The sequence below is a fragment of the Hesperophylax consimilis genome, chromosome 1 (genome assembly GCF_061612785.1).
Source record: "Hesperophylax consimilis isolate HC1 chromosome 1, BYU_Hcon_1.0, whole genome shotgun sequence".
NCBI classification, from domain to species: Eukaryota; Metazoa; Arthropoda; class Insecta; order Trichoptera; family Limnephilidae; genus Hesperophylax; species Hesperophylax consimilis.
The window spans coordinates 3,977,497-3,993,878 of NC_142836.1; the positions used below are offsets into that span (position 1 = coordinate 3,977,497).

General features: G+C 33.6%; 1 protein-coding gene and 1 pseudogene across 1 annotated transcript; both read left to right on the top strand.

The window, feature by feature from the left end:
* The window catches only part of LOC149426145 (neuropeptide CCHamide-1 receptor-like), a 197,672-nt pseudogene that overhangs the window by 67,430 nt on the left and 113,860 nt on the right, over positions 1-16,382 (top strand).
* On the top strand, positions 5,046-13,203 carry LOC149426147 (uncharacterized). Its single transcript, XM_089635052.1, has 3 exons — positions 5,046-5,098; positions 5,615-5,955; positions 13,188-13,203. The coding sequence occupies exons 1-3, from the start codon at positions 5,051-5,053 to the stop codon at positions 13,201-13,203; spliced, it is 405 nt and encodes a 134-aa protein (XP_089491178.1). The 5' UTR covers positions 5,046-5,050.

Below are 16,382 nucleotides of genomic sequence, written 5' to 3' on the forward strand. Positions count from 1 at the left end.
CAGAATATGCCTGAGGCCTGAGAATTTAAGCACCTTTAATCAAATTTAAACGATATCATAATATTAACCCTTAGGTAAAAGAGATATTAAAGGGTATAATCATTACTAATAATTATTCGGAAATTCATTAGGGCATTGGTAATAAAAATAACCGGTAAAATATGTAATAAATAGGTAATAAAGTTAATCAGTTCAGTTCCAATCACTCCCATGGGCTGACCAATTATTTGTTATTTATTATGTAACAAAAGCTCCTTGCAGCAAATATGTTGAAAGATTTATAAGCAAGTAAAGGAGTAAAATAATGTAAGCAGGTTGTATATAAACATCTGAGCTGTCACGCGTCATAATAATAAATACGTAACAGAACTTATGTGTAAATAAACCATTTTATTGAATTAAATAATAATACCCATTCAAAATAAGGTAATAATTATAATTCCATTATAATTAAAAAATAAATCTTGAAAACAACAAACATTTATTTAATAAGCGTTTTAAGTACTCAACAATGGCCATCGTAGCAATATCGCTCTACGGCGTAGACAAAAACACTACAAACTCCCCATCTCTCGAACTTAGAATAGACGTTTATTGCCGTAGGTCTCGAAAAGAGCCAAATACACTCTTTAGTTTATTGCTCTGCTTTTAATCCCAGAGGCACTATCAACTGTGTGCATTAGTAATGTAATAATACAAGTTTTAAGGGTTAAAGATTCCAATAGCAGTCTAGGGAACATGTTGAAGTTTCGCCGCATTATGGTTAGTCTGCTTAAAATAAACTTCCTCTTCAATTAAGGTGCATGAAAACTTGAATCGTTATCTCAAAATTGGTTTTGAAAATTTCACCTCTGAACTAAGATAAACAGTTAAATAAAGACATAAATGATCGTTCGTAAAAGCCAACAGAAGAAATGTCTTTACCATATTTATACCTACTCTAGCACGTACCAGTGAAAAATCATCGGATATAATAATTGTAGGATTGATAATTGGACCTTAGTTATATTATTATATTAGACAAGCGTACAAAGAAAACATAAAAACTCCGACAGTAAATTCAAGCTTTGGGCAAAGACACTACCAATATACCATGCTATAAAAAAGCATTCAACATTGTAACACTTGATATTAACATTGAGGAAAACAAAAATAAATTCAGACACAAAATGGAAGAACAAAGAAGACAATATTACCAAACTTTCATAGCATTAAATAAATTTTTAAAAAAGTAACACACAAAACCAATATAAAACACACATCACTCACAAACACCCAAGCTTATATTTTAAATATATTAATTTTTCTTTAAATTTATTATGTAGATTATATTTTTATATTATAAAATGAAGACCTCAGAACGGGTAAGCAACCCAGTGAGGCCAACATTACTGGATTACTCTGAAATGTAAAAAAATATTGTACCAAAATAATAAAAATATAAAAAAGCGCAAACCTTAGAAACATGACGAAATCTAACTTTACTTGTCAAGATTAAATCTAAGAAATTTAAACAAATGAAATACGCATTACAATCGTAGAATTAAAATAATTTTCTGGTAAATAAATATTATACTACAGGTAGGTAACTAATTTTTTGCACATTAAAATTCTTGACACATTAGTTTGAAAATGACTATTAATATAATTTATTTTGAAAATATTACATTATATTAGTAGGAATACCAATCAAAAATTGTGTTTTTTAAATCCGAGTTTATTGAATCTGTGTTAAAATCACAGACAGACCCACAACCGAAATCAGTATTTTTTATTATATTGCAATATTATAGTACGATTGTCTTTTTTTGAAAAACCACAGACAATCGCCTATCAAAATCAATATTCTCCTAGATTATCTATACATACTCTACTCATTTACATGAATACGAAAATGCAATCGTGAAAACATTCGGCTTATGTAAGTCATCAACAGAGTAATCATCGCGGATCAAACCAAAAACAAGATGACATGTGGTTGCTATTTTTAGAGGTAACCATACAACAAACGATCCTTTGTCAATAGTATTAGGTTGGTACTAGCACATCCCTTGTGCCCGTCATAGGCTGGGCGTAAAAGGCTCGGCGATGTGTGAATGCGTTGTGTTGTACACTACTGAGCATGGAATCGACGAATGCTCACTTCATTCATACCCGAGGGAATTGGTGATGTGCTAACGGCGCGGCGATACCAGAGACCCTAGACTGGCTTAAAGTGTTTGATGTTCCCCTTCCACACTCTTATGCGAATAAAAAACACCTATACAAATTAGTTTGATAGGAAGATTAATTTTGAAAAATATAAATTAATTCCAAACAGATCGAGTTAGATAAGCATGAGAAAATAGTAAAAAATATATTTTTAAATTGTTTAATTTCAACAAACACAATACAAAACAAAGCATGATGGCTTCTTGTAAAGTACAGTTTTAAATAATATTCCCGAAATAAAACAATTACACCTATTTAGTTTTTGTTGTCTGTGGGTCGCTCTGAGTTTTAATAACTTAAGCTAACAGTGAAAATTTTCTTTGTTATTTAATGTTTTTGTCTTTAATTCGTAGAACTCCATTTTTTTTAAATTTAATTTAAATCAAATTATAAAAAATGTTCTTTGTTGTTACGTGTTTTATTAAATTTAATATTAACCAATGTTATGTAGTATCATGATGATTGTTATGTAATGAAATTGATTTTAAAAACAACAATCCTAAATCTCCTAAAGATTATGACATTTTGCAAAGCACGTTTCATTGACAACTGTCAGAATTCAGATTGCGCCGAAAATATTTTAACATTACATTTGATTTTAGATAAATTCACTGTTATTGAACTATTTTAAAACAAAATACTTTTTTAAAAGCAGATAAAATACCCTTTCAGATTATAGTATTGCGAATCGACGTTTGCTGTGAAAAATAGTAAAATTTTGAAAGTGAACAGCGATAAAGACGCTCACCGCACCGATGTTTTTATGGTGTAAACTGTAATTATTGCTATACATGAAACATGTTGACATCTTTAATTTGACAAAGGTATTTTGAAAGTACACTTTACTTTTTTTTCGTTTAATATTAAAATATTTATTAAAAAAATACGCAAACCTTCACAAATATTTTTAAAATGCTAAATCTTGTTTAAATCTTGCTTAAAGCAAACTAAAAGAGCGATATTATCTCTTTCCAACACTGTTTAAGTCATATTCCTCACCGTAACAAAAAATGCGATAGCACAACTTTTATGAGACCTGTCAGGCTGGGATAAATATCTCTTAAAAACAATAATCTTATTCATCATCAGCTATGTATCTTCCCGCATTGAATAAGACAAGAGTGTAGGATTTTTAATAAGATTATTTTATTTTAACCGAGGTTTTAATAATTAGGAGAGGATTATTAGAGGTTTATTTAATAATTAGAGGTTTTAATAGACTCAAGCAAACAACGGACTCTTTTATGTAACGTGTCATCAAACGCAAAATTTTACGTCGATATAAATGTTTTGAACAGCGAATTTTTCACTATGCGGGAAATGACAGCTCAGTTTACGGCAATTTTCAGAGTGACACTAGAGGATAATCTCAGTTTGCTGTAATATTATGAAATATTGGATTGAAAAAATATTTATATGTGTATACCGCACAACAGTCCCAACTATCTGGAACCGATGAGAATATGGGATCCATAATTGGAATATGTGTTAGGCTGAATGTAGTGGTTAGGAGGAGGAGATGAGAAAGAGAAAGATAAGGAAGTACTTGGCTATTCAAATCTGGTCGCCAAACGGAATTAAAGCCTTTTCAAGCAACATTTCAATTCTGAATTATGGTCTTCACCATGGTCATTCTGAGAGTATATTCCACTCTGCAAACATATAAATTATTTGTGAAATAAGACAAATTAATAAGATTTACTTGAGTTTGCCATTTTAATCTTGATCGGCCTCCAATTACTTCATTTATTCAACAAATTTCATCTTTCCTGTAAAAGGTTTTTGTTTTCTGATGTTGAAAGAAAGCGACCCCTAATTTTGACAAAACAGGTAATCTCCTAAAACAGGTAATCTCCTAGGTGGACAGCCAAAGATTACTGTAATATGTAATATGTCATGTTTAAAAAAAAAATAATAATAAATAAATAGTAAATTTATTATTAGCAAAAATAGAACAAAGCCTCGGACATAATCGATTCGTTTGATAACCAAGAAGTTATGGCACACAGTTATGCATAAAACAGCATAATGGAAGCTGTTAGAACTATCTGCGCCAATTACAGGACGCCATCCGGTTATTAACGCTAGAGAGGTAATACGGCTATTAAGGGGCTTGGTTCGAACTTTATTCTACATAAGATTTTCTCATTTTCTACCCTGCATTCAACAATCTTCCAGGAATGTCCTTTAATAACGACGTTGCTCCATAAAATTGGCTTGACGAGTTGTTTGCCTTCAAAACTATTTGGATTCGTTCAGGCGTGGAATTGAAAAACTGTCAGAATATCGGGAGTCAATATTCAAATTTAATAAACGTTACAATCTTGCATCTACCCAAAAAAACAAAAACACAAGAAATGCAATGTGGGCGTGTTTTACAATCCAGCGTAAATTTCATATACAGGGTGTATCGGCACTAACCCGACAAACTTTAACCAGCTATTCCTTAGCACATTTGGAGTAAAAAATGTTATGTACACTTTGCTGTCCGGTAACATTTTTTTTCTTTTAAAAACAAAAAATAAATAAAATTTCCACACTCCGCTACTGCCCACAGTATAGGGGTAAAATAATTGGCAACGCCGCGCTACTGTCATCTCTTTCACACATATTCTGTCTCAAGTCCCGTGTGGTTCCCGCCACCCCGTCTCGTATCAGTGGTCAGTGCTGTTTTGGGAGTTCGCATGTCATCAAGTTTCTAGTTTCGTTTTTGTTTTGTTATCTAAGTTTTTACTGTTGAAATATGCCCCTCAATTATCCACCTGCCGAGCAAGCAGATATTGTTTTTGTTTATGGATTTTGCAATGGAAATTCACGAGCAGCCGTAAGGGAGTATCGCATGAGGTTTCCTGGAAGACGCGTCCCACACCATGCTACCTTTGTCCAGGTTTGTACCCTATCAATTGTTTATTGAAACTATTTACATTCATTGATAATGCCAAAAAGCGCTTTTGAAATTTAAACTGGGAACATTAAAAACATAACAAGGGGCCACCAACTTTAAAAATGTAAATTGTACTTTAGGTGATTTGTGTTCAGTGGTCACTAAACGGCGTTTTAAAAAGTTAATTAATTTTAATCTCTAATAAATGCATCATTCACTGCAATTGAATTCACTCCCTTTCTCACCATGGGATTATTTAAATTACTTGAATTCAATTTCACCCCTGTGAATCCAAGATATCAACCGTACCTAGTTAAGAAAATTATAATTTAAAACACTTTGTTATACATTTTACTATAAAAAAATGAAATAAATGAAGAGAAAACGTAAGTTTTCTGATATGTGCCTAAAATAAGTGTTCTTTAAAAATAAAATGAGTGAAAAAGCCCGCGATTGTTTATTTGACATTATTACTGAGCTGAATAATAAAAGCAGTTGTTATTTGTTGTTTTGTTTCAGATGTATCAACAATTGCGTGACTGTGGCATCGGACGGATTGAAGGCGCCGGCGGAGGACACAACATCGTTCCTGTGGCAGTTGAGGAGAGAATCCTGAACTTAATTACCGAAGACCCCACGCTGTCCGTGCGTCGGGTCGCTCTGATGATAGGACACAGGGAACACATGGCGGTATGGAGAGTTCTGAAGAAGCACGGGCTCAAACCTTTTCACTATAGGCGCTGCCAAGGCCTCATGGAGAATGACCACTTTTCCAGAGTCGTGTACTGCAGAAGAATGCTGCATAATGTCATAAGAGATGCAGACTTCATGAAAAACATATTGTTTACCGACGAAGCACAGTTCACTAAAACAGGAGTGCTAAATGTGCACAACTTGCACCATTGGGCTGAACAAAACCCCAAGCTTGTTCGGGAGTCGTCGAGCCAGGACAGATTTTCCATCAACATGTGGGCAGGAATCCTGGGAAATCAAATACTCGGTCCAATCGAGTTGCCTCCCAGACTAAATGGACCGATGTATTTGGAGTTCTTACAAGTGCAACTGGGCGAGATTCTGGAAGATGTGAACCTCGAATTACTACGGAGAATGTGGTTCCAGCACGATGGAGCCCCACCACACTATTCGATTGCCGTGCGGAACTACTTGGATGTCGAGTTTCCTGGTCGTTGGATAGGCCGTGGAAGTCCGGCCATTGCTTGGCCACCAAGATCACCCGACCTGACCCCCCTGGATTACTACCTGAGTGTATGCTAAGCCAATAGCCTCAAGAGAGCAACTGCTCGAACGAGTGATGGAAGCCGCTGCAGAAATTAAAGCAAATCCTGCAAACTTAAATAATCAAAATATAACAAGACTACACGCTTGCATCGAAAATAATGGTAGTCACTTCGAACAAATGCTCCAATAAAAAAATTAACATAAACTACATGTCCGCATTTTCATTTATTATTTATTGGTAAAATTCTCACAATGTCATTCATTTACACATCAATATTACCTACATATCAATATTTAATAAAATCTGTAGAAGAGTATGCCCGTCGGCATTCAACAAGTTTTTCGACAAGTGTGTCGAAAAGCGTCTTCTCTCTTTCCTACACACTAAATATTAATGGTTAAAAATGAGACGACTGATGCTTGTAAGCGCGCCAATACGTAAAAACAACGAAACTCGAATAAGAATTGCCAGGTGGGTTTTTTAATCGCTTTAATCTGACTTTAAACAATAATTAAACACGTAAAAATTATTTAATATAATATTACAGTACAGTACTTTGAACCTTCGCAATAAATTTATTTGATTTTAAGTTTAGTTTGTAGAACTCCATTTCAATTTAGAGATTTTTTTTATTTTAACAGTCTTATTAAAAAATTTATAAAAACAGTGTGTTTATAAACAAGTTCTGCTAGTTGTAATTATTATTACGCGTGACAGCTGTTTCACCTTCTGACGGCATTATCAAACTTTGGTAAAGCCACTTACAGACGACGTAAGTGATAACTTTCTTTTTTTATTATTCTGGCTTTATTGATTTCCGAGTAAATTGTCGTAAATTATTATTTGCTAATCCCAATATTATTTGCTAATGCTAATAATTAAGTGAAATTTTAAACAATGCAATAATAGGATTATTGCATTGTTAATTTCACTTAATGTCGTTGGTATTTCCAACTGATGACTCAGGGGTTTATTTCCCTGAATAATTAAGTATTTTGGGGTCTAATTATTATGCATTTCATTACATCCGATAATTTAAACAATTTTTATGTTGAATTGGGGTAAGTTTTATGGCTAAGGGAAGGAGTGGAAGGTGAGGAAGTACCTGGATATTCAGATCTGGTCACCAAATACGGCTAGTCATTTCAAGCAACGTTTAAATTCTAAACCTGGATATTCAGATCTGGTCACCAAATACGGCTAGTCATTTCAAGCAACGTTTAAATTCTGAACCTGGATATTCAGATCTGGTCACCAAATACGGCTAGTCATTTCAAGTAACGTTTAAATTCTAAACCTGGATATTCAGATCTGGTCACCAAATACGGCTAGTCATTTCAAGCAACGTTTAAATTCTGAACCTGGATATTCAGATCTGGTCACCAAATACGGCTAGTCATTTCAAGCAACGTTTAAATTCTAAACCTGGATATTCAGATCTGGTCACCAAATACGGCTAGTCATTTCAAGCAACGTTTAAATTCTGAACCTGGATATTCAGATCTGGTCACCAAATACGGCTAGTCATTTCAAGCAACGTTTAAATTCTAAACCTGGATATTCAGATCTGGTCACCAAATACGGCTAGTCATTTCAAGCAACGTTTAAATTCTGAACCTGGATATTCAGATCTGGTCACCAAATACGGCTAGTCATTTCAAGCAACGTTTAAATTCTGAATTAATTAATCAATTACGAAAAAGCGTGGGGTTAAGAATATTTTTTTTAAATTATAGTTGTAATTTATTGTCGATTTTTTAAAAAAATTGCGATATTTTAAATAAAATTTAATAATTATTGTTTAAATAAATTAGCAATCTGGCAGCATTCATTTGCAGGTGGTCAATCCAATGCAGTCATGACGTTTGTGTGAGTGCTTTCCTTTGTCTCAGTGTGTTGCGCAGCAGTTTTATATGAACCGTTTTTTGATTCATCGGGATTGTTTTTAAAACTATACATTCTTTGTACCTTCAAATTAGTGGAAATAAACTTAAGTGTGTCAAGCTGCTCGTTATATTCCGGTAATTCTGGAAGGCTTTTAACATAAGCAATAATATTCATAAATCACATTCCGCGAAGTTGTAAATAACTAAATTTATTAAAAAATATACGTTGTAGGATAGCCTAGCAAGTAACATTTTGACAGAGCACTTACGGTGATTTAAAAAACAACGGCGCTGTTCAAATAATCCAATTATTATTATTGATAAGTACCTAAGTGAGGAAAATTGTTTTTAAAAGTGCTCAGAATTATTGGACTTCGATTATAAATTCAGGAAATCTACTAATTAGTTTCTTAGTTTCAAAATTAGACTATTTAATACGTGAAACGCGTAAGAGGTGAAACCAAAGCATTCCAGAGGTGAAACAATTTAGATACAAAAATAAAACTGATGTGTACAATACAAGAAGACAATCAGTGATTCGCATACGAAAAATGTGAATAATCATTATTGTTAAATAAAATATTTCTTTTCTGGTACTGGATTATGTAATACGGGCTTCGTTCGCAGCAACACGCGAGAGTTGCGATGTTGCTTTCAAATTTTGACAAAGGATAAAACAGTGGTGACATGTGGTGAAAATATGTTTAATTAATTTTTTATTAAAAAAAAACGTTACCGGACAGCAAAGTGCACATAACATTTTTTACTCCAAATGTGCTAAGGAATAGCTGGTTAAAGTTTGTCGGGTTAGTGCCGATACACCCTGTATAGGAAATTAGTCTCTAGTAAATTATTTATTTGATTAATTTGTATCGTATATGTTCGGCACGTTCCAAAGTGGTAGATACTCTCAGTATCGCCCCGGTGCGTGTAAGACCACCATTCAGAATTGAAAATTGAAAATTCTTAAGCCGTATTTGGTGATAAGATCTGAAGAGCCAGGTACTTCTCCACCTTCCTCTTACCCGTCTCCTTCCCTTCCCCACTACCTTCAGTCTCACAACATACCCGGATTGGGGATGCCATAGCTTCAATGGCTCGATGGTTGGAAGTATTTCAGTTATTAAATTATAAATCAAAATTCATATATAAAATTATATTTATAAATTATATTTATTATAATTATACAAAAAATTGAGATGGACAGACTACGCAATGTTGATTGATAGTTTAAATCTAATAGTCAAAAGTCTAATAGCCATTCGGGATATAGGTTTCCATCGAAATCTACACGGAAGACATTTATATTATTTAAAAGTGTATGTACATTGTCTATTCCCAATATTCTTAAACCACCAATATTTATATTAAATACAACCACAAAAAAACTGTGTATTATTGTTTCAGCATCAGAATTTGTTAAATAAATATTAAGCCAAAAAAACCTTATTTTTCTACGAATTATCTCATATTATCTACCTAATAGCGTGGTTACTAGATTAGTTTAAATTTTTGTTAGCTGTGAGCTTCATTTAGACAGGAGGAGTAAGTATGCTTGTTAGTAAGTATGACTAAGTTTCAATGTAAAGTACCTTTGAATGATTTTATAATTTTTGAATATGTATATTGAGGTTTGAAAAATTACATTAGTTAGCACAGATGTTTTTCTAACCTGATTATTTTTCGATCCCTTGACTTTCGTTTCCAGATGCATGCTTTCTTTTCCCTGACATGATAAGTTACAGATAGAAATCTACGGCTAACAGAATACATTGGATTGATATTTATTTTGCACATGATATTTATGCAACTGAGTGAAAATAATTCGCTTATTTCTACATCACTAGTTGCAAACGATTTGACGATTTCATCAATGTCCATACTTCTGAGAGTACCCAGGCTTGTTTTTGTTCTTGTAAACGTATGTTGCCAAAAGAGTCGGCTATTGTCTTTTATCCTATCTTTAATTTAAAGATATTTAAATGTATTTTTTTAAATTCATTGTGTTCACACATCTATTTTTCAATCAATATTTACTAATTCTATATCCACGGCATAAATATACCATGCATAATAATTGCATGTCACAGTATACATGTATAATCAATATTAAAATTAATTAAAAAAAAAATTTTTAACTGTGGCTTTTGAACGTAAAATAATGACAGGAAGTAAAAAATTAATACAGCTCTAGAAGGAAATTCAAGTACATACAAATAAATGATAAACAATTTTAAGTAGAATAAAGTTAAAATAACATTGATTTAAAAGATACGGTAGGTAGCATTTTTGTGCCTACCTTCCATAGAGTTAAACAGATCCACCACTAACACCATCGCATATTTATTACTAACTTCATGTAATTTGTAAAGCGTTTGAAATGCTCAGTCCTTGAATTGTTTCATTTAAGTAGCTCTCGTATGTATATGAAATTCAATGAGATTAATCAAATCAGGGCTGTCGACATTACCATTGACAATTTACCACATAAATATTAAGTCGGATACAATTCCAAAATCTGAGAGTTTTAATAAATTTGATTTTGAAATTAGAGTAATTATATTTTATGCTTTCAATGGGTATACAGATTATAAAATTAATTTGTAAAGGAATTTACGTTGAATTAGTTCAATTGAATCTGTGAGTATTTTAAATGAGGGAGGGGGCAGACTGAAGAATTACATTCGACTTGACTTCAAACTATAGATGGATACAAAATTTTCAAGGTAGAAATATTTCTGAATCGTCTGAAATTTCGAAGAATGAAGCCAAGCCTTTTAATTCCGATATTATTAATTGCGTTTATATGGGATATTATAATTTAGAATCGAAAATTATGCCCAGGTCATTAATTTCTTCAACAGAGGTAAGGGTTGATTTATTGAGTTCAGGTGAATAAATAATTGACTGACTTATTTTGAAAAATCTTATTGAATTACACTTATTTATGTTCATATGAAGTTTTTCAAGAGTACACCAATTAATTATCCCGTTTAACTTATTTTTTAGACAGATACTATCTTCGGCGGTTTTTACATTACTAAACATATGAAATGGTTATTTATTTATTTATTTATTAACGGATATCGTCCAAATTACAAAATAATAACACGAATAAAGTAAAATGTAAAATATAGGAGTAAACAAAGGTACATGAAAGCAAAGACATATGGTAGATATAATATAAGAAAATAAAGTGACAAGTCGAATCAAGTCAAGAATACGCCGTGGGTCAGGACCACAGGACTCTTATAATATTCCGTCACTTGTTTAGCGACTAGCAAAAATCATTCAGACTTATCCCAAAAAAGTTAAGGTTTTGACTTGAGTTGACCAGTCTACACATTCTGGACAGTGGTGAATAATATCCATAATTTGTCGAATGATGGTTGAAGAAGAGCAGTTCATTATTTCTGAGTCATTGCGAGGGGATATTGAAGGGAATGAGTTGCAGTAGAGTAGGTGAATCAATAATACCATTTATAATTTTGAAGAAGCAAATAAGGTCATTTCTTTCCCGACGGACTTCCAAAGGAGAAAGGTTTAGAGTTAGTTCAATTTCATCATATGAGTATTTGCCTTTTTCTAAACCTAGCCTCCTAGCAATCCCTCTTAAGAACCGATGTTGAACAGATTCGATGTGCCGAATGTGGACAACATAAAAAGGAGACCAAATAACACAAGCATATTCAAGATGGGGGCGAACTAAGCAGCAGTAAAGAGTTCTAATGGTATTTACGTTTTTGAAGTCCGAAGTGATTCTAGTGATGAAACCAAGTAGTTTGAGGGATTTATTAACGATTGCAGTTATGTGATCCCGAAAAGAAAGCTTGCTATCAAGAGAGACACAAAGGTCTTTAATAGATGTAACAGTTGTTAAGCAAATATTATTAAGTTTGTATTCGAAGACAATCGTTTTTTTTGATCTATAGAAGGACATAATTTTGCATTTATCGACATTTAGTTTCAAACAATTAATTTTACCCCAATCATTGAAAGAGTCGACATTCGATTGGAAAAAAAAGCAGTAATTGTGATTTTTTATTATCTTTAGAATCTTATTGTCGTCCGCAAAAATCCAAAAGCATGTATGAGAAAAAAATACTAATAATGTCGTTTATAAACAAATTAAAAAGAAGCGGTGCTAGATGTGCTCCTTGAGGTACGCCGGACGTTACTTCAATAACAGTAGACACAAATTTGTTTAATTTAACTCTTTGCTTTCTGTTGCTTAAATAAGAATTAAAGAATGATAGCAAGGGGTTTCTAATACCGATAGCATATAGTTTGGCCATAAGGATTGAGTGGTTTACTTTGTCGAAAGCTTTAGAGAAGTCGGTATATAGAACATCCATTTGTGAGTTATCTTTTAGGCCATTGACGATGGAATTGGTAAAGGATAGTAAGTTAGTAGTAGTAGATTTAGCAGATCTAAATCCACGCTGTTCCTCGATCAGTACATTTTTAAAGATAGGTGTGATTTTCTCCGTGATTATTGATTCAAATATTTTAGGAATATGGGATAGTATCGATATGGGTCTATAGTTTTCTACGTTCGACTTATTGCCTGATTTGAAAATAGGTCTGATATAATAAACTTTCCAGGAGTCTGGAAAAGTGGCAGATGATGTAGATAAGTTATATACAAACAAATTGGCTTAGATATAGTAAATTTACATTCCTTCAGTAATATTTCTGGAATATCATCAGGACCAGTGCTTGTTTTGCTGGGGAGATTTTTTAAGGAGTTAAAGACAGGGATAAGTGTGATTTGGCAATTATTTAAATCAATAGTATTAGTATAGTTGAGTGGAGGGATAATGCACGAGGTATCAGATAGACGGAGGAGAAGTGTTCAGCAAAAAGGTTAGCAATGTCGAGACCGTTGGAAGCATGATTTTTATTAAAGAACATACTTGGAGGGAGATCATTATCATTTGTACTTTTTTGTTTAACAAATTTCCAGAATTGTTAAGGGTTGAGATTTAATTGTGTCTCAGTGAGTTTGATGTAGGATTTGTAGCACCTAACAGATTCGATTTTGGATAGTTCTCTTAGCTGAGAAAATTTATGATAATGCGCCAAGTTGTTCGTACATTTGAATAATTTTGTGTATTTTCTTTTTTTCGATTATCAACTTCTTTAGTTTCATGCTGAACCAAATGGGAAACTTAGGCTGGGAATAAGTTCCCTTAGGTACAAATAAGTCTATGACATGAGTTATACATTCGTTGAATTTAAATGTAGCATCGTTAATATTGATGTTCGATTCAAGAATGTCCAGTCAGTTTGGGCGAGATATCTGTTCATGCTAGTATAGTCACCTTTGTTAAATTTGTAGTGGTATGTAACCGTTGATTTCAAGGTAACATTTTCGAAAGGATTAGTGAAGTTCATATCGAGTAGTACGAGATATTTATCTATTGGTAGTAATGAGTCAGAAGCTTCACTAACACAAACGCTAGGCGTGTTAGTAAAGATCAGGTCAAGACAGTAACTTTGACAGTTATGGATCGAGTTTAGTTGGAACATGTTCAAGTAGGCAAATAGATTCATTATTATAGAAGCTTGAAGGGAAATATTACTAGTAGTTTTCACACCATGATTGTCATTAAGCCATATTACCTTCGGTAGATTGTAATCCCCGCAAATAATTGATGAATCGGCATTTATAGAAATACGTTCAACTGCTTCAGTATGTGACTTGTAGATATCTGTTGAAGAGGATGGGGGAATGTAGATACAACCAATGATAAGTTTCTTGGAGCCAAGAAGAACAAATAGTTCTTCAGATACATCATTACGAGAATCAAGAATGTGGCAAGAGTATTTTTTTAGCACATATCATAACCCCACCACCTCTAGACTTGTTTGAAGAGGAAGAGTGGTCACAGCAAAAAATATTATAACTATGCAGTCCAAGTTCGGTTGAAGCAATATTGTCTGATAACCATGTTTCAGTGAAAAATAAGAAATCATAAGGACTTGTGTTTACGGAACATCTGAAGGCATTTAATTTAGTATTGAGACCGCGAATATTTTGATAATAGGAATAGAAAATTGTATTACTGGGATGACTTTTCCGGTTCAGCCTAAAAAAATTACACGAGATAGTTCCCGTCTCTCAGCGGCTTGGCGGGCTGGACAGTCAGGGGAGTCAGTGTTGTGTGTGGCCGGTTTTCTGGAGAACTTGCAGGTGGCGCATGATGGTGGCTTGTCAGGCGTCGGGCGAGAATTACGATTGTGTCCAGGTTTTCCACAGTGGGAACAGGTTGGCGTGTCAGCGTTACACTTTATCGCAGTATGTCCATAGAGTTGACAATTTCCACATTTAAGTTTGTTGATCCAGTCCCTTACGGAATGTACCTGCCAGTCCATAGCTAGTTTGGAGACGCGAATGAGGGAGTGGCAAACAGAGGGAGGAACTCGAAAGACGTGGATACACCGTCCAGTGCGAGGTTCAACTTTATGTGAGAACTGCAACTTATCTTTTAAATCATTTAGTTGTAGACTTTCTTCATGAGTTTGTTGATGTATAGCCAAGGTGATGTTTTCGAGGGGTACAATTTGAGGTAAGCCGTGGATAGCTATCCGAGGAAGTTGATGGTAAGCAACGGCCGCTTTCAGACCGGCGCGTTGGATAGGGTCGGTGCATTGGCCAGTTTAATGGCCTCGGCATCAGTACTGGTATGCACGACTACACCTCCATTCCTAATTTCTCGTACTCCCGTGATTGTAATTCCCAATGATGATGGGTTAGTGGACGTCTTCAGTGTTTCAAGGGTATTATTAGAGGTAAGTTCCGAGTCGTCTTTAGGGTATATAAGTATCTACTGCGGATCTTGCAGGGAAAATAGGTAAATTATTTCTGGTGCTAGGAGGATAATTTTTAGGGAGGGTTTGGTTGGAGACAATCGAGTTCCACGTGCTGTTGGTATTATGGGCGATTGGTTTGATGACAAATGTTTGTATGTCATAATTTCTCCTTCGAGGATGCCTAGTTTGATACCCATTTGACCTATATTTCCTAACAGATCTGTGAAATTAGGGGCGAGCTTGGAAAATTTGTGAATTAATTAGAAGAATCCAGTAGTATTATGTTTAAATTATTTAATACGGAATTTGCCTTCGCCAGGAATTGCTGCGCAGTATTTTCTTGGTCCATTTTATATTCAGAGTTGATTGTGGTTATTAGGAGGTTATTATTTGGATAACTGATGTTTGGCCTTGTCGTAGTGAACTATCTGACCCAAAAACGGTATCTATGAGTTTTTCTATGGATATGTTATGACGCTGTTTCGCCTTGACGTATTGAACAATCTGAACCAAAAACGGTATCTATGAATTATTTTCAATGGAAATCTTTAACCTTATCCAATTGTCTATGTTAAATTTCTTGGTTCAGTGACCTGTCACTTTGTTTATGAAAGATTGATTTTATCACTAGTATTAGACTTTTTGTATGGTATAACACTATTCACCACTAGTTTAATCACTGTTTAACATGTGGGACAAATAATCATAGGAATTGGTGACTTTTTCAATTTAATTTTGAGAATTATCGCGGAGCGAACCGTAGCCATACGCCACATATAGGAACATCCGAAGATTAAAAAAAAACAATCATTTATAAACAGTTAAAACAAACTTTTGCCTAGATGAGACCCTTGTGGTACGCCACTGGAAGCTATAAATTGGTTGGAAAGGAACGAATTGATTTTAACTAGTAGAACTCTATTAGTTAGATAGCTAGCGATCCAGTCTTATAGTTTCCCATCAACACCATGCTTACATTGTTTAACTAGGATAATATGTATAACTATATGGGACGTGTGTGGTAGGATTGCACTCACCTTCCAAAACAACCTTGAATAAAAATGATTATTATCATTATAATGCAAATTTTTTCTTAGGTTCTATTCTTTTCTTGGATAAGTAATCCAAACTTCTCTTAATAAATATTATGTAGTTTATTTCAAGCGAAGCTTTTTCCCATATTTTATTTTTATCTACAAGCTTTTTTTGTCGTACAAAACTGGATTGTAAATATTTACTGTATCTTTTTTAAAGTACATAAACACATTAAATACACGTAGCAAGTTAAACAGTATAAAAAAATACCCTATAAATGTTTACCGAATTCATTTCACATTAATGTATC